Source organism: Trichechus manatus, unplaced genomic scaffold (assembly GCF_000243295.1).
Source record: "Trichechus manatus latirostris isolate Lorelei unplaced genomic scaffold, TriManLat1.0 scaffold00004, whole genome shotgun sequence".
Lineage (NCBI taxonomy): Eukaryota > Metazoa > Chordata > Mammalia > Sirenia > Trichechidae > Trichechus > Trichechus manatus.
Genome location: NW_004443940.1, coordinates 9553498 through 9573420, shown reverse-complemented (window position 1 = coordinate 9573420; position 19923 = coordinate 9553498). Strand labels below are relative to the sequence as shown.

At 47.4% G+C, this 19923-nt stretch overlaps 1 protein-coding gene across 2 annotated transcripts in view; it reads right to left on the bottom strand.

Moving 5' to 3' along the window:
- Positions 1 to 19923, bottom strand: part of SFXN5 (sideroflexin 5) — a 148253-nt gene that overhangs the window by 47833 nt on the left and 80497 nt on the right. Inside the window, exons 1-4 of one of the 2 annotated variants that reach the window (XM_023732725.1) lie at positions 18094 to 18295; positions 16378 to 16431; positions 15251 to 15307; positions 10612 to 10677 (exon numbers count right to left, since the gene is read on the bottom strand). In XM_023732725.1, coding sequence (XP_023588493.1) covers positions 10612 to 10677; positions 15251 to 15307; positions 16378 to 16431; positions 18094 to 18117 — 201 coding nt within the window. In that variant the 5' untranslated portion in view covers positions 18118 to 18295. Of the gene's footprint in view, positions 1 to 10611; positions 10678 to 15250; positions 15308 to 16377; positions 16432 to 18093; positions 18296 to 19923 lie in introns of those variants that run through there. The other variant, XM_004369206.3, reaches the window with a different exon arrangement.

Here is a 19923-nt window from a genome sequence, read left to right as displayed (position 1 = left end):
TTCCCACTGGCTAGGACTGGCACAGTGCAGAGTGGGTGTCTCACATGTTCTCACCCATCCTACACTGGAGGCCAGAGTAGGGAGGAAGAAAGAAGAGAGAAAGCAGTGCTCCAGTCTCAGGTCTCTTCTGGCCTCCCCTCCCCTGAAGCCCACCAGGGTCTCTCCAATGTGGATGGGATGCAATTAACACAATGCAAGCTTCTGAGAGCATAGTCAACATGCCCAGGCCAAGGGAAGAGCTGAGGACCAGCAGCAGTGGGCAGAAGACCTGGGCCTGTTTGTAGCTGTGAGCTCACCAGAAGTTAGGGAGGTTACCCAGCCCACCTAGCGATGCCGGGCCCAGTGGCAGGGATGGCATGAATAGTGGAGAGGCAAGTGGCCACTCAGCCTCGATCCTCCCCCCGCCCATGGCCCAGGACCTACTGTCCCAGCAGTGAGGATGGCCACAGCCTGGGAAGGAACCCAGGGTGGGCTACAGACCTGGGACTAGGAGCCCGTCTGTTCTGGTTCCTCAGGAGCTGTTTGGCCTGGAACATTTGGTGGAGCCCATTAAAATTAAAAAGCCAAGTGGCTGGTGCCTCTGAATGCCAGCTCGTTTTCCCTGGCATGGTAGGTCCTGTTTAAGGGAACCAGCTGGCACTAATGGCACACAACTCATCACGAACAGCAGCTAGCGATCAGAAAAATCTGAGCTAATAATCGGGTTCGGGGAAGATAATGAGATATGGAACAATTGCTGCTGAGGGTCCCTGGGGTCTGTTTTGACAGCCTCCAAATAAGCCACAAAGTAGAAATTAACCAAACAGGGGTTCCATTTTGGCCGAGGGGAAAGCAAACAGGATGCGGATTTTGCACGAGAATTCCCTGTGTGGCCAGCAGATGGGATCCTGGGAGAAGCAGGAGGCCAGGACCCGCAGAGACCAGGGGACTGTCTCCACCCACTTCTCTCCAAGCTCTGGCTCCCAAGTCAATGAATTTATCACAGGCAGCTGACAGGGGCTAGCGGAAGAGGAGGGAAGACTGGCTTCCAGACAGTCCCCACTTAGCTGGGGCTAAGTGCTGACCAGCACCAAGAACCTCGGATGGGGTGGGAGTGCCATGATAATAACTTCAGCATCATGAGCTAAGGGGCTGAAGAGAAACCAATGGTAGCTGTATTCATGAGCCTCAAGGTCATTTCCAGGACAACAGCGGCCTAATTTCTGCAAGGTCAGCAAAGAGACACTGGATGGAGCTTGGCAATGCATGTGTCTCTCACTCAGCACTATTCCTCCTCTCTCATTCCTAGCTCAGTTCCTCGTGTCAGAAAAGTCAGAGTTGTCTTGGACAGGAGCCTCTCCCACTCCACATCCAGCCCATTGCCTAGATCTACCTGTTCTATTTTCTTGGGATCTTGAATGCAGCCACTTCTCTCCCTCTGCCTCTACCATCTAGTGGAAGTGCCTATCCTCTCTCCCTGGATGACTGCGCAGCTCCTAACTGGGCTCCCTGCTCCCACTTTTACCCCCAGTAACAGTGATCTTCTAAAAATGGATAGCAACTCCTGCTTGAAGTCTTGCTTGAAACCGATGTTCACTGCCGCGCTATTCACAACAGCCAAAAGGTGGAAACCACCCAAGTGTCCATCAACAGATGAATGCATAAACAAAATGTGGCGTATCTATACAATGGAATATTATTCAGCGATAAAGAGAAATGAAGTTTTGATACATGCTATGACATGGATGAACCTTGAAAATATGCTGAGTGAAATAAGTCAGATGCAAAAGGACAAATAGAGTATGATCCCATTTATATGAAGTATCTAGAATAGGCAAGTCCATAGAGACAAAGTTTATTAGTGTTTACCTGGGGTGAATCAGTAGAGTCCTGGTGGCGCAGTGGTTAAGAGCTATGGCTGCTAACCAAAAGGTCAGCAGTTTGAATCCACCAGCCGCTCCTTGGAAACCCTATGGGGCAGTTCTACTCTGTCCTATAAGGTTGCTATGAATCAGAATCAACTTGATGCCAACAGATTTGGTTTTGCTTTTTGGGGGGTAGATCGGAGGGGGAAATGGGGAGGTAATGCTTAAGGGGTACTGAGTTTCTGTTCGGAGTGATGGAAGAACTTTCAGAAACAGTGGCAATGGTTACATAACATGGTGAATGTAATCAATGTCACTGAATTAGACACTTAAAAATGGTTAAAATGGAAAATTTTTTGTTATATATATTTCTGTTGTTACGTGCCATTGAGTCGATTCCAACTCATAGTAACTCTCTATGACAGAATAGAACTGCCCAATAGGGTTTCCTATGTTGAAAACTTTAGGGGAGCAGATTGCCAGGTCTTTTCTCCCACAGAGCGGCTAGTGGGTTTGAACTGCTGACGTTTCAGTTAGCAGCCAAGCACTTAGCCATTGTGCCACCAGGGCTCCTATATATATATATTTCACCACAATAAAAATATTTTGGGAAAAAAAAAAAAACTTTTTGCAGCTTCTCACTGCACTTACAGACCCACACAGCCCGGGATGACCGCTGGCCATCCTGTCGTCCTCTGGGAGCTCATACTGTCTCCCCCTCTCCCCAGGGCCCTCACACACTGCCCTCTCTCTGCCCCCTCACTTTTTAGATTAAACGTCAGGGCCTCAGAGAGTCCTCCTCTTCCCTCAGGGCTCCCGATTTCCAGTCACTCACAGAAACTGAAATGTTTCCTTGCAGGTATCTCTCATAGTCTCTAAGAATGTATTTACTTACCTTATTAAAAATTAAAAAAAGAAATTTTTTTTGTACTTTAGGTGAAGGTATACAAAGTTTCTCTTCTTAAAAATTTTTGAGCCAAATAATACATGTAGATTATTTGTAAGTTGAATAGTACAGAACTATTTTTACCTGTAGACTCTACGAACTGCCCATCTCTCCCCATAGATTCTGCTGTCGGGGCAGGGACTGCATCTCTCTTATTCTTCACTGAATTCTGGTGCCTGGCGAAATGTGTAGGTGCTTGATAAAAGTCTCTAGAATCAACCAAGTGAATGAATTCTGAGGCAGGAGAAAAGTGAGCCATAAAGCCACTGCCATTCACGTTAGCAAATGCTTATAGAGCACTACTCTGGGCTGGGCTCTGGCATAGAATGATGAAAAGCTGGATCCTCCATCACAGGTCTAAGGATCCACCTGAGTACATCATTTCACACACTCTGCTAAGGGAGAGAGGCCTGCAGGCAGGTGATCGTGGAGACTTCCAGGAAAGGGGATGCCCCACTGAGCCCTGAAGGGTTAATAGGAGGCAGCCAGGTAAGCAGTGGGGGCCCCAGCAGATGTTCAGAAGTATGAAATACCAGGTTGTCTGCAGAGCACTCAGAAAAATGGCAGAGCAGAGGGCAGTACATGGCAGGCTCTGCAGACTCTACTAGCACCTGCTACATGGGGGTCCAAGTGGCCCTGAGGAACAATGGAGAAAGGGGCGCCGTGGCTGGAAGGAGGAATGGCACGAGGCCAGAGTTTAGTTCCACTCTTGGGGGGTGAATAATAACATAACCAAATGGTCAGGGGTTTGTGTGGGCCATGGGGACGAGGGCTGCGGAAGGTCAGGGAATCTTCAAGGCACCCAAAAATACCCACCAGAGGGTGCTCTTTGTAGAACAAACTCTTGGTAACCCACTGGACTCATGACCTGTTATGGACGCCAATTGTCCCCCAGCCAGTTTGTTGCTTGGCAACATGCTCAGGTGCAAAGTGGCCAAGGTGGCCACAACAGAGTTAGGCACAGGCTAACTCACCACAGCCAATGTCTTATTTGCTTGTAACAGTGACCAGACCTGAACCCTGAATGTGGCCCTACACAGTACATGGCCCAGCCGGCCACCAGCTGAGAACCCATTACATCAGACCCCTTCCATGTAGCAGGGGACAACAACTTGTCCTCCCCAGAATAGCTGCAGAGCTGCCGTTTCTGTCTGACTTGCCACTGCCAGCATCACCATCTGCAGGCTTCCAGAAGGCTTCAGATTCTGCTACAGGACCCATGCAGTGGGCCTTCCAACCCGGGATCTACTCATAGCAAACCCATGAGATAATAGACTGGTCCTGGGATTCACAGGCACTGTCACCCCCCTATGAAGCCGTGGTAGTGTAGTGGTTAAGAGTGTGGCTGCTAACCAAAAGGTCGGCAGTTTGAATCCACCAGCCACTCCTTGGAAACTCTATGGGGCAGCTCTACTCTGTCCTGTAGGGTCGCTATGAGTCAGGATCGACTCGACGGCAATGGGTTTGGTTTTTTTTTTGGTCACCCCACTACCTCCATCAGGCCCAGAGAAGAACAGAAGGCCCTGATGTACACCCTTCACCACAGAGCCAGCTAGGCACTGTCCTGCAGGAAGGTGAGCTTGCTCTGGACCCATGACAAAGATATGCTGCTCCTCTACCCTGGGAGCCAAGTGTGAAGGTGGGTGTGGGGTCTAGCCCCATTATACCAAAAGTGTCTCTCAAAATATTTCTTCCAGCCCCTACTGCTCTCAGGGTATCTAGGGAGGGACTTTTCTACCAGGGGTCATGGTTTAACAGTTCCTCTAGTCTGGAAGCTGAAACACACGATGTTATCTTTTTCTGTCTCCTTATACCACAGGGGAAGAGGAGAAAAAGGGGTCCTTCAGTGTGTGGCTAAAGTCTAGGCTAAAAATCCCAGCTCTGTCAATTACTTCACCTCCATGCCTTAGTTTCCTCATGTGTAAAATGGGGATAACACCTAAACAATGCCTAGCACATAGTAAGCACTCTACGTGTTAACCATATTACCATTACTATGATTATTTGACTACCGAGGGGAAATGGGGTTGCCACTAAGCAACGGGAACTGGGAGGTTTAGGGGTTCAGCCAAGGGACCTCCTGGGATACTTCCTTACTCCAGTGTCTAGTAGTAAAGGTTAACAGACAACTACAGAAAGGACTCCCCAGCACCCAGAACCTTTCGGAATGGAAGTCAACATTTCCCCGACAGGGGACGATCTCAGCCAGCTAAGGCCTGGCTGAAGGTGAAGCAATGGACATGAAGCATCTCAGAATCCAGTTCCTGATTGGTCCTGCAGGACTCAGCCCTCTCCAGCACCAAGTCTATCTTTATCCAGGGTTGTCCATTGGCTGGGCCTGCCAACTCCCCATGCCTCTCCTCCTGCCCACTTCTGCCTGTACCCCGTCATGACCCAGGTATCTGAGCCCAGGTAGGAGTTCCTGGCATGGCCCTCCTAATCCTTGACAAGGTACCCACAATCCTTTGTGAATGGGCCCTGCTAACACCTCCCACTTCTTCATCACCTCCCCATCTTCGTTCCCTACAGGACAGCCACACTCACTTCCTGGCTGTGTACTGTGTCTGTCATGCTCTCTCCTGTGTGCCTTTGCACATGCTGTGCCCTCCACCTGGACTCCCACCCTGCCTTCCCCTGGTTCTCACTTGTCTGTCCTGTAAGAGTCTGCCCTCTGTGAATTGTGGTGCAGTGGTTAAGAGCTATGGCTGCTAACCAAAAGCGCAGCAGTTCAAATCCACCAGCTGCTCCTTGGAAACCCTATGGGGCAGTTCTACTCTGTCCTATAGGGTCGCTATGAATCGGAATCGACTCAATGGCAACGGGTTTTTTTGGTTAAGTTCTGATTATCACAGAGTATTCTCAGCTTCTCTACTCTGCATCTTGACGGGCACACCAGTCTCTTAACCCCTAGCACCTGTACCGTGCCTGGCACATAATCAAGCCCTGGAAGTGAGTGAATGAGTCTAGCCTCCTCTCACCCTCACATACCCAGGGCCTAGCGAGGGCTGACCACAGAGGTGCTCAACACCAACTCCCAAACCAAAAACAGTGAAGACTGCGGGTAGCTTCCTTTGTTAAAAGACAGCAAACTGTTGGGTTTCAAAAATAACTTAAGTTGGAATTTCTTTTTATTCCCAAGAAAGAAGCCAGACATTGCCAAATCCATTTAGGTGGCTTGCCAAGAGGCTGCTAACCCCGCCCTAGCGTCCTGCAACCAGCCATAGATTTCATTTAGGGGACATGCGAATTGGGGATCCCTGATTCTGGGGGTTTGCTGGCCAAGGGCAGGGGCTCTTCTGAGAGGGGGCAAGGGCTCTTCAGGGTCCAGTAGAGGAGGCTGGATTCCCAAGGCCTGGCCTGCACTCCAGCTGGCCCTCAGTGCCTGGGACCTGCCCATGGTCTGTCAGCCCCCATCACACCGCCTGCTTGTAGGGACTCATTTTAATTAATGCCAGAGCTGGGCCAACCACTGGGGCCATGACACTTGTTTGCAGGTCATCTCTTCCTAACAGGCTCGCCCTGGGAGGGGATTTGTCGCTAATTGAAGCAGAGATCAGTTAATGAGGCTGTGGGGCCTGGGGTTCCAGAGAACAAGGTAAAGGAAAATAAAATAAAGCCTCTTTCTTCGGAGGTTTTGTGATTTACACACAAAAGAAAAGCAAGCGAGCTGCAGCTTTTCCAAGTCAGAAACCCTGCTCCATCTGCCGGAGCTGGACCCTCACTGTGTGAAGACGTTAGGCGGAGGGATGCCGCCACCACCACGGAGACTCATGGATCCGGAGGAGCAGGGCCTTCCGAGGCCAGCGATCAATCAGTCACCTAATTAGTAAGTATTTATGGAGCAGTGCTCTGTGCTCCCCTCTGTGGGGAAGAAGACACAGTCCCTGTCCTTGGTTAACTTGTAATCCAGCTGGGGACAAGCTCAGGCCAGGGAACAATGAGAGAACAGAGACCTGGGCGTAATTGAGTGAGTGTGTGGGAAAGACAGAAGTTTCTAGGACTTCAGTGGTGGGGGATGGGGAAGAGCAGTATGAGTTGGAGTGGTCACGGAAAGCCTCCTCTGGGGGCTCTAGAGCTAGACAGGGGGAGGAGGAAGGCGTCCCCAGCACAGGCACAGCGCCCAGAGGCTATGACAGCCCAGCATAAGGCCTCCAGCCACTGCTGGGTGTGACCTGGCTCTAGGAGCCCTGGGGGCCCCAAATCCCCAGTACCTCTGCTAGGCCTGGGCCTCAACGCCCTCACTCCCAAATCTGGGCTAGGTCTGGCCCTGGGAAGTGCTTGAGATGCAATGGCTGACGGCTCCTTGGATGTAAGAGTGAGGAGCAGTGATGCGGGACCAGCCCTGGGAAGAAGCCTCTCGCTCCCAGAGCTGCAGGCCTACAGGGAAAGAAGTCCCACCAGGATAACGATCCTCTTTACTTCAGCCCTTCCTGCTCAGTTGCTCAATATTCTCCCCACGTGGTCTCTCCCCAGCTTCTCCCTACCTCACTCTTAAGTCTCAAGGAAGGAAAATGGGATCTTCAAGCTGCTAACTAGGCAGAGCTCTCAACTCCTCTTGTCATAAGGAGCAAGGAAGAGGCAAACGAGTCCTTGCCCCCTTCCAGAAAAGCCCCGGCCTTGGCTCAGCAATCCCCCACAATCAGGGATCCCCAATTTGCATGTCCCCTAAATGAAATCTAGGGCTGCTTGCAGGACCACGAGGATGGGGCTAGTAGCCTCTTGACAAGCCATCTAAATAGACTTGGCAATGTCTGACTTTTTGCTTGGGGTGAGACCTAAGGATTTAAGAAAGGAGAGAGATCTTGGGCATGAGATAAGGAAACTCCTGTAACAGCTGTTTGGAGCTGACTTGATCTACATGGGAGTAAAATAAATGAGGCCATTTCTGAACAACCCCCAAGTTCCTGCTATAGAAGAACAGTGAAATGAATTATGGTGTATGGTACAATGGTTACATTGTTGTGAACCATTATTATGCTTACTTAATGACATGGTGGTGTGTGATGGATAGCTTTTATATGGCCTTTCTTGCTATGGTCTTGTAACTCCCACCCAAGTGGCTGGGTGGGACTATACAGATAAGGTAATTGTGGCCCACCAAGGGGATTGGATAACTTGCTAATAATTCAAATAAAGTTCATGGCACCCATGTGGGGGTGGGACCCTGCAAATAAGGTCTATGGAACCCTAACAAAGGGATTGGTTAGTTTTGCCATCCTGTTAGGCTTAAAATCAGCCATCCCAGAGCCAGGAGTATAGTGTGTCTTTTGGACCTGGGATTCTTGTGCAGAGAAGCTCCTGGAACCAGGAGACCAAGAGAGAGAGTGACAGAAAAACAGCAGCAGGAGACGGCCCAGCCTGTGGAGCAAGAAAGCTGAGTGCCTTTGGTGAGGAGGCTTGCTGGTGGAGTAAGGTGCCTCCAGGCACTTGGTGGAGTGAGCTGAGCGCCTTTGGGCTGAAGCTTGCTAGTGGAGTGAGATGGCTCGGGGCACTTATCCTCCGAGCTAAGAGAGCTTTGGAACACTTGCGGGAGCAGGGCAGAGGCCAGGCCCAGGGGCTGAGGGCCGGAGAGGTGGGGGGGGGGGTGTGCCTGCATGCACAGCTGAGAAGAGTCTGTCCTGACGGAAGAACTGTATCCTGAGCGTTCCTGAACCTGAATTGTAACCTGTTAGTTCCCTAATAAACCCCATAATCGTGAGTATTGTCTGTGAGTTCTGTGTGGCCAATGCAATGAATTATCAAACTTAGCAGAGAAGTAGAGAGTCTGGTGGGAGGGATGGTTGGTGTCAGAATTGGTAAAGATGGCAGAGGGAGGAGGCATGTCTGACCTCTGCCTCATAGGAATCAGCCTTGGCCTGTTGATCTTGATTCTCTTCCCTCCTTGTGAAGTTAGAGGAGGTGAGACACCTCCACCATGCCATTTTTACACATAGGAAAGATGAGAAAATAGGTTTTACCCAAAGACTATTACAAGTGGATTCTTTACAATGTTGTGCTGTTGTCGCTGGGTGCCATCAAGTAGATTCTGACTCATACCGACCTCATGGGACAGAGAACTGCCCCATAGGGTTTTCTTTTTATTAATTAATTTATTGTGATTTAGGTGAAGGTTTACAAAGCAAATTAGTTTCCCATTCAATAATTTATACACAAATTGTTCCATGACATTGGTTGCAATTCCTGTAATGCGTTAGCACTCTCCCGGCTACCACCCTGAGTTGCCCATTTCCATTCATCGTACCTCTCGGTGTCTTCCCTTGTCTTGGTCATGTTGTGCTGACTTCCCTCATATTGTGTATTGCCTTTCCTTCACCAAGGTTAACACATGTCTACTATCTACTTAGCGATTTCCCCTCCCTTTCCCTTCCCTCCCTGGTAGCCATCAGAGAATATTTTTTTCTATGTGTAAACCTTTCCTTGACTTTTTGTAATAGTGGTCTCATACAATATTTGTCCTTTTGTGATTGACTTATTTCACTGAGCATAACGTCCTCCAGATTTATCCATGTTGTGAGATGTTTTGCAGATTCATCATTATTCTTTACTGTTAGTATTCCATCGTGTATATGTACCATGGTTTGTTTATCCATTCATCAGGTGATGGGCATTTATGTTGTTTCCATCATTTTGCTATTGTGAATAATGCTGCAGTGAACATAGGTGTGCATATGTCTATTCGTGTTACAGCTCTTATTTCTCTAGGATATATACCTGGGAGTGGGACTGCTGGATCATAAGGTATTTCTATTTCTAGCTTTTTAAGGAAGCTCCATACTCTTTTCCATAGTGGTTGTACCATTTTACATTCCTACCAGCAGTGTGTAAGAGTTCCAATCTCCCTATGACCTGGCCAGCATTTGCTGTTTTCTCCCAGAGGATTTTCTTGGCTATATCTTTACGGAAGCAGATCGCCAGGTCTTTCTCCTGCAGAGCCACTGGTGGATTCAAACCACTGACCTTTCGGTTAGCAGTTGAGTGCTTAACCATTGTGCCATGGGGGCTCCTTTTCATTACAATACATGAATATTTTTAATCTATATTTTCTAATTATTTTTTCTTACCAATAACGTTTATTTATGTAGATGCAGGGGTGGGTTCAAGGGTGGATAAAGTGTGGACAAGGTCCTGGGAATGTGGGCTGTGCTCTGGCTTTGGCCCAGGCCCCTCGCTGTGTCACCTGCCCTTTGTCCTCATCTGAGAACAGGGAGCCACCATCCATCCTTACACTCACAATCAGACTGCAAACCTCCCCTACTGAGAAGCTGCTCTATTTTCAAAGTCCTGTGAGAAACTCAAAATGAGGCTTTCATCTTTGTCTTAGGGGCTGAAATCCCTCCAGGAGGGATTGGGCTTGCGACTACATGCCAGCAATCAAGGCCACAGAGAGAAACAATGGTGCCCTAGGAATTCAGGCAAAGAGCAAAGGGGAGGTGGCGTTTGGGGCACCAGTGAAGGATCATCCACGTGCCCCTCCCCTATGGCACAGCTGCCTTCCTGAGCATGAAGACCAGCTCCTCTGAGAAGCATGCTGGGGAAACATAGGTACCTCGAAGGACAGACATCCCGCCCTTGCTGCCGTGGGTAGCACTTCTATCACCCACAGAGGGCACCCCACCTCCCTGCCTGCTCTCCAAAACCTGGAGCGCCAGTTTGCTTACCTCTCTTCTCTGCCTAGAAAGTCTGCCCTGACAGCCCACCCACCAATGTGTCCCTCACACCCCTTGTCCTGGCCATGACCCTCAGACAAGGGTCTGGTCTTCGATGCTGGGTGGGGCAGCCACAGAGCAGCAGAACTAAGAGGAAGGTGGGGGAGCTACTCACTGCAATTGAGACAGCACTGATGACGGCTCCCAGGTAGCCCTGGATGAACTTGGATGTGGGTGAAGGCTGGAAGACAGAGGTAGAATTTCAGGCCCACTGGGTGCCCGAACTTCCCACACACCACCCTTGCAAACAGCCCCTGGCCAGCAAGAAGCATTCCTTCCCACCAGCCCGGAAGGTCAAGTGAGAAGGAAGAGGTCGTCTGGAAGCCACAGGTACCCAGGCCTCCCTCAGCTCAGTTCCACATGTGGAGACACAAGGCAGCAGTGTCCAGGGAAATGCCAAAAGGGCCCACTTCATTTCTTCCCTGCTCTTGAAGGAAGTCCTTGGGTGGTACAAACAGCGTAACACGCTTGGCTGCTAACCGAAAGACTGGAGGTTCAAGTCCACCCAGAGGCACCTCAGAAGAAAGGCTTGGTGATCTACTTCCAAAAAATCAGCCACTGAAAACCCCACGGAGCACAGCTCTATTCTGACACACATGAGTTCACCATGAGTCAGGGTTGACTGGATAGCAACTGGTTCTAGAACGGTGATGGGCGGATACTGCTGGCTGGAGGTGAAAACAACAAGAGCCAAAATAGATCATTTACAGCCAGGGCCAGCAGTCTCCAGTTTAGGGAGGCAAATGTTGTACATGGGGCGCCTTCTAGGTAGAAATGGTGGTATCAACGCTGGTAACAGTCTGGCTGGCTCTCACAGCTCTGGTCTGTCATGCAGCAACTGGGCTTTCACGTTAATAGATGATTGTTGTTGTTGTTATTAGGTGCCATCCAGTCAGTTTCAACTTACAGTGACCCTATGTACAACAGAACGAAACACTGCCCAGAACTACACTATCCTCACAATCGTTGCTATCCTTGAGCCCATTGTTGCAGCCACTGTGTCAATATATCTCCCTGAGTGTCTTCCTCTTTTTTGATGACCTTCTACCAAGCATGATGTCCTTCTCTAGGGACTGGTCCCTCCTGATAACATGTCCAAAGTACATGAGATGAAGCCTCCCCATTCTCGCTTCTAAGGAGCATTCTGACTGTACTTCCAAGACAGATTTGTGCATTCTTCTGGCAGTCCATGGTATATTCAATATTCTTAGCCAATACTATAATTTAAATGCATCAATTCTTCTTTGGTCTTCCTTATTCATTGTTCAGCTTTCACATGCATATGAGGTGATTGAAAATACCATGGCATGGGTCAGGCGCACCTCAGTCCTCAAAGTGACATCTTTGCTTTTCAACACTTCAAAGAGGTCTTTTGCAGCAGATCTGCCCAATGCAATACATTGTTTGATTTCTTGACTGCTGCTTCCATGGGCGCTGATTGTGGATTCAAGTAAAATGAAATCCTTGACAACTTTGAATCTTTTCTCCATTTATCATGATGTTGCTTATTGGTCCAGTTGTGAGGATTTTTGTTTTCTTTATGTTGAGGTGTAATCCATACTAAAGCCTGTAGACTATGATCTCGTCAGTAAATGCTTCAAGTCCTCTTCCCTTTCAGCAAGCAAGGTTGTGACATCTGTGTATCACAGGTGGTCAGTGAGCCTTCCTCCAATCCTGATGCCACATTCTTCTTCATACAGTCCAGCTTTTCGGAATATTTGCTCAGCATGCAGATTGAATGAGTGTGGTGAAAGGATGCAACCCTGACACACACCTTTTCTGATTTTAAGCCATGCAGTATCCCCTTGTTCTGTTCAAATGACTGTGTCTTGGTCTATGTACAGGTTCCACAGGCACACAATAAAGTGTTCTGGAATTCCCATTCTTCGCAATGCTATCCATAATTTGTTGTAATCCACACAGTTGAATGCCTTTGCATAGTTGATAAAACACAGGTAAACATCTTTCTGGTATTCTCTGCTTTCAGCCAACATCTATCTGACATCAGCAATGATATCCTTCATTCCACGTCCTCTTCTGAATCTGGCTTAAATTTCTGGCAGTTCCCTGTCGATGTACTACTGCAACCACTTTTGAATGATCTTCAGCAAAATTTTACTTGTGTGTGATATTAATGATATTGTTCAATAATTTCCACCTTCTGTTGGATCACCTTTCTTTGGAATGGCCACAAATATGGATCTCTTCCAGTCAGTTGGTGAGGTAGCTGTCTTCCAAATTTCTTGGCATAGACAAGTGAACGCCTCCAGTGCTCCAACAATTTGTTGAAACATCTCAATTGGTATTCCGTCAATTCCTGGAGACTTGTTTTTTGCCAATGACTTTAGTGAAGCTTGGACTTCCTCCTTCAATACCATTGGTTCTTTATCATATGCTACCTCCTGAAATGGTTGAATGTCGACCAATTCTTTTTGGTACAGTGACTGTGTATTCTTTCCATCTTCTTTTGATGTTCCTGTGTCGTTCAATATTTTGCCCATAGAATCCTTCAATATTGCAACTCAAGGCTTGGATTTTTTCTTCAGTTCTTTCAGCTTGAGAAATGCTAAGTGTGTTCTTCCCTTTTGGTTTTCTAACTCCAGGTCTTTGCACATTTCATTATAATACTTTACTTTGTCTTCTTCAGCCGACCTTTGAAATCTTCTGTTCAGCTCTTTTACTTCATCATTTCTTCCATTTGCTTTAGCTACTCGACGTTCAAGAGCAAGTTTCAGAGTGTCTTCTGACATCCATTTTGGTCTTTTCTTTCTCTCCTGTCCTTTTAATGAACTTTTGCTTTTATGTATGATGTCTTTGATGTCATCCTACAACTCGTCTGGTCTTCAGTCATTAGTGTTCAATGCATCAAATCTATTTTTGAGATGGTCTCTAAATTCAGGTGGGATATACTCAAGGTAGTACTTTGGTTCTTGGGGATTTGTTTTAATTTTCTTCAGCTTCAGGTTGAACTTGCATATCAGTAATTGATGGTGTGTTCTGCAGTCGGCCCCTGGCTTTGTTCTGAGCGATGATATTGAGCTTCTCCATCATCTCCTTCCACAGATGTGGTCGATTTGATTCCTGTGTATTCCATCTGTTGAGGTCCACATGTATAGTCACCTTTTTTGTTGTTGAAAGAAGGTATTTTGAATGAATAGATCGTTGGTCTTGCAAAATTCTATCATGCCATCTCCGGTGTCATTTCTATCACCAAGGCAATATTTTCCAACTACTGATCCTTCTTCTGTGTTTCCAATTTTTGCATTCCAATCACCAGTAATTATCAATGCATCTTGATTGCATGTTTGATCAATTTTAGACTGTAGATGTTGCTAAAAATCATCAATTTCTTCATCTTTGGCATTAATGATTGGTGGATAAATTTGAACAATAGTCATAATACATGATACCAAAAACCAAACCTGTTGCCATCGAGTCGATTCGGACTCACAGTGACCCTATAGGACAGAGTAGAACTGCCACATAGGGTTTCCAAGGAGTGGCTAGTGGATTTGAACTGACAATCTTTTGGTTAGCAGCTGTAGCTCTTAACCACTGGACCACCAGGGCTCCATTTGATGATAGTCTCCCAATATTTCTATGGGAAAATATATCCCATGTTCCAACGTAGAAAATTAAGAAAAAGCTGCGTAACTTCTCCTTAACAGTGCTACACTAGAGCAATTTTTGGTTTAAGACAAATGCGAGCTATCAAAGCAGAGATGTACGTGTGCAAAGCACATGGGGAGACTTTCGTTGGAGGGTTAAAATGGGGGAGGTGGGTATCCTCAGAAGATCAAGCCCTTAAAGTTCTTATGACCCAGGCCCAGCTCCTAATGCCCTACTTCTCCCCCAAGGTTAGAAAATGACAAGACTCTCATCTACACCAAACTGACAGCCCCCAAAGAGGACATAGACTCCTCTTCCCCTCCCTTTGCCTTTGTGCTTGGTGCTGAAGTGGTGGAGAACTAACCATGGGGAGAGGCGGGCTTGCCAGTCTTTTCTGGGATAATGGGACGAGCACCAGGCCTCTGCCATGAGCTCATCCCAGCAGGGCAAGGGACCTCTCGGACCCCTTTTCTCTCAGGAGCAGCCCCTGAGTTGTTTGGCCAGCAGTCTGAGAGCTGGGAACATTGAGTAAGCTTCCAGGCAAGCTTGGAGGAAGCATTAGGGAAATTCTGTCCCCAGGTGGCTGACATCCCTATGATCCTATGTTGTTATTATTGTTAGTTGCCTTCCTGTTGTTTCTGACTCATGGTGACCTTATATACAACAGAAGGAAATGCTGCCCAGTCCTGCACCATCTCTGTGATCATTGGTATATCTGAGTCCATCGTTACAGCTACGGTGTCAATTCATCTCATGGAGGGGTTTCCCTGTTTTCACTGACCCTCTACTTTACCAACTATAATGTCCAATCTAGGAATAAGAGCAGCCGAAGAAAATTTCTGAAGCCAGCAGAGTTTATCCCTTGTACCACCTCCACCACACTCACATTTTATGGGCCTTCTTTACTTCAAGTAAACAGCCCCTCCCCGTGGGCCCCCTACCTGGAGACTCCTGCTGACCTCAATGAAGTAATAGTCTGAATCTGCTACCCCTCCTGAAGGTCTGGCATTTTAATAAGGTGTCTAGAGGGGGGCAATGCTTAACCCAGAGGAGGCAGCCACTGATGGCGGCATGTCACTGTAGGGAGGAGAGCTGGGCCACCCCAGCCTGAATCCCACCACTGGGTGGTAGTCAGTAGTGCTCACCTTGGTAGCATTGCGGTTTGCATAGTTGACACAAGCATTGTGGCTCTGGTTCAGCCACTGAAAGGCAAGAAGGGAGAGGAGAAGTCAGAGAAGGTGTGGTCACCTCCCCGGGGAGCCTGGCCTGGGACCAGGAGACCACCCCCCACCCCTCCAGAAAGACACGGGACACTGTCTCCAGCTCACGACTGGCTCCGTCTATCCCATTAGTTGGTGTGACCAACCATCCCAGTTTGCCTGGGGCTGTCTAGTTTTAGCATTGAAAGTCTGGATTCCCCCCATCCCCACCCCCTGCCCCAGTCCCTGGCAAACCAGGAGGGCTGGTCCAGTCACCCCCATCCAGAGACAATCACCTCTCCTGAATTATGGTGTCACTGCCCAAACAGGGCCCACTGCTTTGCATGGTCATCCTTTATTGTCTATCACCTGCTTGGGTCTGCTGGGTAGAGGTGGACATATAGGCCCCTGCAATGATGAACAACCCTGAACCTCTTTAAACAATAACCCCAGCCCAATGTCCTGCATCACCTCCAGTGCCCAAACATGGACGCTGTTAGGAGTTTGATTCAGGGAAGACTCTCCTGCATTTTCTACAGAAGACAGACACGGTTTTCTTCCAGACCCTCCTTCTCTGCCCAAACATATACACAGAGACGTTCTCAGTTATTTTCAGGGACCACAACCCCAACTGTCTCAAAGAGGAGACACAGGGTCTGTGATGAGTGTTCACCCTTCACTTCGCTACAGACTGGGGGAGACTGATGTTAAAATGGGGCTGTAGGCCTCGGGCTCACCAGCCGTGGGACAAGCAGCTGGTGGGCAGAGTGGGATAGCCACCAACAACCCATCATGGTCCAGGTGAGGGCACCAGCCCAGCCTTCACTGCCTCTGTCCAAAGGTTAGAGTGACACCTAATGGACCAAAATGTGCTGGGCTGCACGGGGCCTGCTCAACCAGGCCCAAGGATTTCAATTTTCTCCCAGTGGCTTCTGGGCCAGGGGAAGGGTGGGGAGTGGGCTGACTCTACCCCAAGTGGCCTGGGCAAGGCAGGAGCCACTAGGCCAGGGAGTTCATAAGAACCATTTGTTTGGCCCTTCCTCCAGGAGTCCTGCTTGCTGTGGGGCTGTTACCTGCCAGAAGACAGTGGAGGCCAGTGTCTGGTTGGGCAAGAGAAGACCAACTACCTATGAAAGAGAGAGAGAAAAGGCTGAAGAAGCAAAAAAAAAAATCCTGCATTTTGAAAAGAAAATTTATAAAGCCATGAACAAGAGCAAGGTGGACCTGTACAGACTGATGTGGGACAATGCCCACAGCGAGATGGTGCACAGTATAAAAAAAAAAAAAAACAAGCTGCAGAAGAGTATGTGCAATAAATCCCATTTCTGTAAAGGAAAACATTTTATATATAACCTTCCCTACGTGGTGCAAACAGTTAACACACTTGGCTGTTAACCAAAAGGTTGGAAGTTCAAGTCTACCCAGAGGCACCTCAGAAGAAACCTGGTGATCTAGTTCTGAAAAATCCGCCATTGAAAACTCAATGGAGCACAGTTCTACTCTGACACTCATGGGGCCACCAAGAGTCAGAATCGACTCGACAGCAACTGATCTGGTTGGTCTATGTACAACCATGTAAACACACACACACATACACACACACACACACACATATCTCCAAGCATGAAATAACCTGTAGCCCAGCTTCCCAACTGTTAGCTGTGGATGTCTCTGGAGGTCAGATTACAGGGTATTTTCTCACATTCTACTTAAATACTTCTGCATTCTTTTAAACAATGGACATGTATTGTTCCCATAACCACGGAGGAAAAACAATGAAAACAAACAAGCAAACAAAAGGAACACCTTCACTTCCACTCAGGTAACTGGCTCCTTCATGCCCTAGCCATCTAATAGGATTTTTGTGAGGATTTAATAAAAATTATTTCAAAGGCTTTAAGTGTTTTTCAAATACTAGCTGGGGGAATTTTTATCTGTTATCTCTGAGCCTCCATAAAGCAAAAACTCACACCATGATGAAGCTACTGAATGAAACATAATGTCTAATAAATATTTGTTAATGAATGAATGCATGAATGAATGAATACTCACACCCATAAAACTAAGTATGGTCACAATGTGTGGATTCATTATTCCCCAAACCCAACTATCACCTAAGACCTAGACTCACTGACTTAAGTTTTTTGGTTTAAGTCAAGATTAACAGTATGATCATGACACTGGCTAAATCTTGGACTTCAGGGATCCATGTGCATCTCTCAATTTTACCTTTTGAGTATTTGCCTGCAAAATAACATCTACCAAGTACTGCTACATATGGAAAAAATGTGCACAACCATCCACACATTGACTTATTATTCCTGTAGATAAAATGCTCTTTGGCAAGAATTTCTGCAAGGAGCAAGGATAAACATTCAGTACTATGCAGTAAATCAAATTCTAGACATCCTCAGCAGCATTAGTAAATCATGTTTTAAACATTAAAATGTTTTAAAACAGCAAATATGCACACATTTATGTTTATTGGTCCTTATCAGTTTGAATAAAATTATGTAATGTAAAGTCCCTCTATAACTCTAATGAAAAGTTATCTTAGGGGACTTTTCTCCCAAGATAAGGTCCGAAGTCGATTTCCCTTTGCAATGTCAACTTAGGAGTACTGGAGTCAGAGTCAGGAGACCTTGGGTCCTAGCATCCCTGTATGAGCTCTGGCAGAAGACAGACCCCTTTGGGGCTCTAGCTATCTTATTTATAAAGTGAAAGGTTGACCTTAGAGGTCCTACCTAGGCATAGAATTCTATTTTCAGGTATGAAGTCAACAGAGATACCTCCATTGTCTGTAATGGGATCATCCAGGCTGAGTAGGCTCCCAGGTCCCAGGACCTCCTCCTACTTGGCCTTCCAGTCAGGAGCCAAACCAGAGAGATGAAGCTGAGCCTAGAGAAGCCTGAAGCTGGAAACAGAAAGTGAGCCGGGAGGGAGGAGTAAGTGTATGTATGCACGTTTGTGTACACACATGCATGGTTAATGGCTTCCCAAAACTTGAGGACATGAAAGCTGTTCTCCATTGTTTGGGACTCTGCATATAATCCTCCCCTAAACTGTCCACTTATATGACATGGGTGTGACATAAACTACAGTCTCCCTCAGTCCCCACTGACCCCTTGAACTGTACTAGGGCCACAGGAATATCAACATCCCATGGACTCACTGTATTTACCAGACAACTGTTGTCCAGGACATTGCTAATGACATCACAGGGTCCCCTTTATGAATCCTCTTGGTAGAAATTGTTTTATGGTCTCAAGGTCAGAAACTGTACTTCTGAGCAACTGTTTTGCATCTGTCTTGCAGACACTGAGCTATTTAACTGTGTCTCTCTTTGCATGGGCTGCTAGGAAGCTCAGGCCATATCTCCATGGCCCATGTCTGCCAAGGATACAGAATTCACTGCATGTATCATGTACCTGAACCTCCCTCCCCACTCCAACTTATTTTCCTTTTCCTAACCTTCCTTTGGTCTCATTTTCATCCTCACTTGTTTTATCTTGTGGCATGCATTCTTGTAAATCGTATCAAGTCTTTTCCAGAACAAGCCAGAGCCCTAAATAAACTGAATAAGTACCCAGGCTAGGTACTACACACACACACACATACACACCTATATGGCTGTCACCAGTGAGCTGTTCACTTTGCTAGACAATCCCAGCCAGCCACCTGCCCTAACACAGGCCTGGCATCCTTGCCAGCACCTCTGACTGTTATAATAAATCTCCTCATGCTTAGAGATATTGACTGATTTTGTCAAGCATTTCCCCATATGTCACATACCATAACCCTCATAATAACTCTGGGGATCAGACAAAACAGAGATTACCATCCATATCTTACAAATTGGAGAACTAAAGCTTAGAGAAGGTTAGTGGTGTGCCCAAGGCTTCAGAGCACGCTAGAGTTAGGGCTCCTGATTTCTGGTTTGAAAGCCCTGACTCTCTTAATTTTAGGGTGCTCCTTCTCCAGCTCTTCCCCCTAGCACAGAGGAGGAGGGAATTCAACACTCCATGCCCATTTGTCGAGCATCTTCTGTGTACCGTGTACCAACTCTGCGCTGCTCCCAGTCAAGATACCAGAGGAGAGGAATATATGGCCCCTCACCACAACAAATACAAAGAATAACAGAAAAATGTATGAGAACAGCCTTTATGACAGGAAAATGACAGGATAATTTAATTAGGTACCTGAGTGTGTATAAAACGCCATTGCCATCGGGTCGATTCCAACTCATAGTGAGGACAGAGTAGAACTGCCCCACAGAGTTTTCAAGGCTGTAATCTTTACAGAAGCAGATTGCTACTTCATTCTGCTGCGGAGTGGCTGGTGAGTTTGAACTTTGGGTTAGCAGCCAAGTGCTTAATCACTGTGCCACCAGTGCTCCTCTTGCCTGTGTGTAAAGTTAATAAATTCAAACATTCGAGCAGGAGTTCACAAAGGGAGAGGTCAGTGTTGACCTGGCTATTTGCCGAAGGAGGTAGGATTGAGCAGGGGTGTGTGTTTGTGTGTGTGTGTACACGGGAGCAGCGACAGCCAAGAGACTGTCCTGAGGGGTGTGTGCGTGTGTGTGACTGCATGTGTGTGTGTACATGGGAGCAGGGACAGCC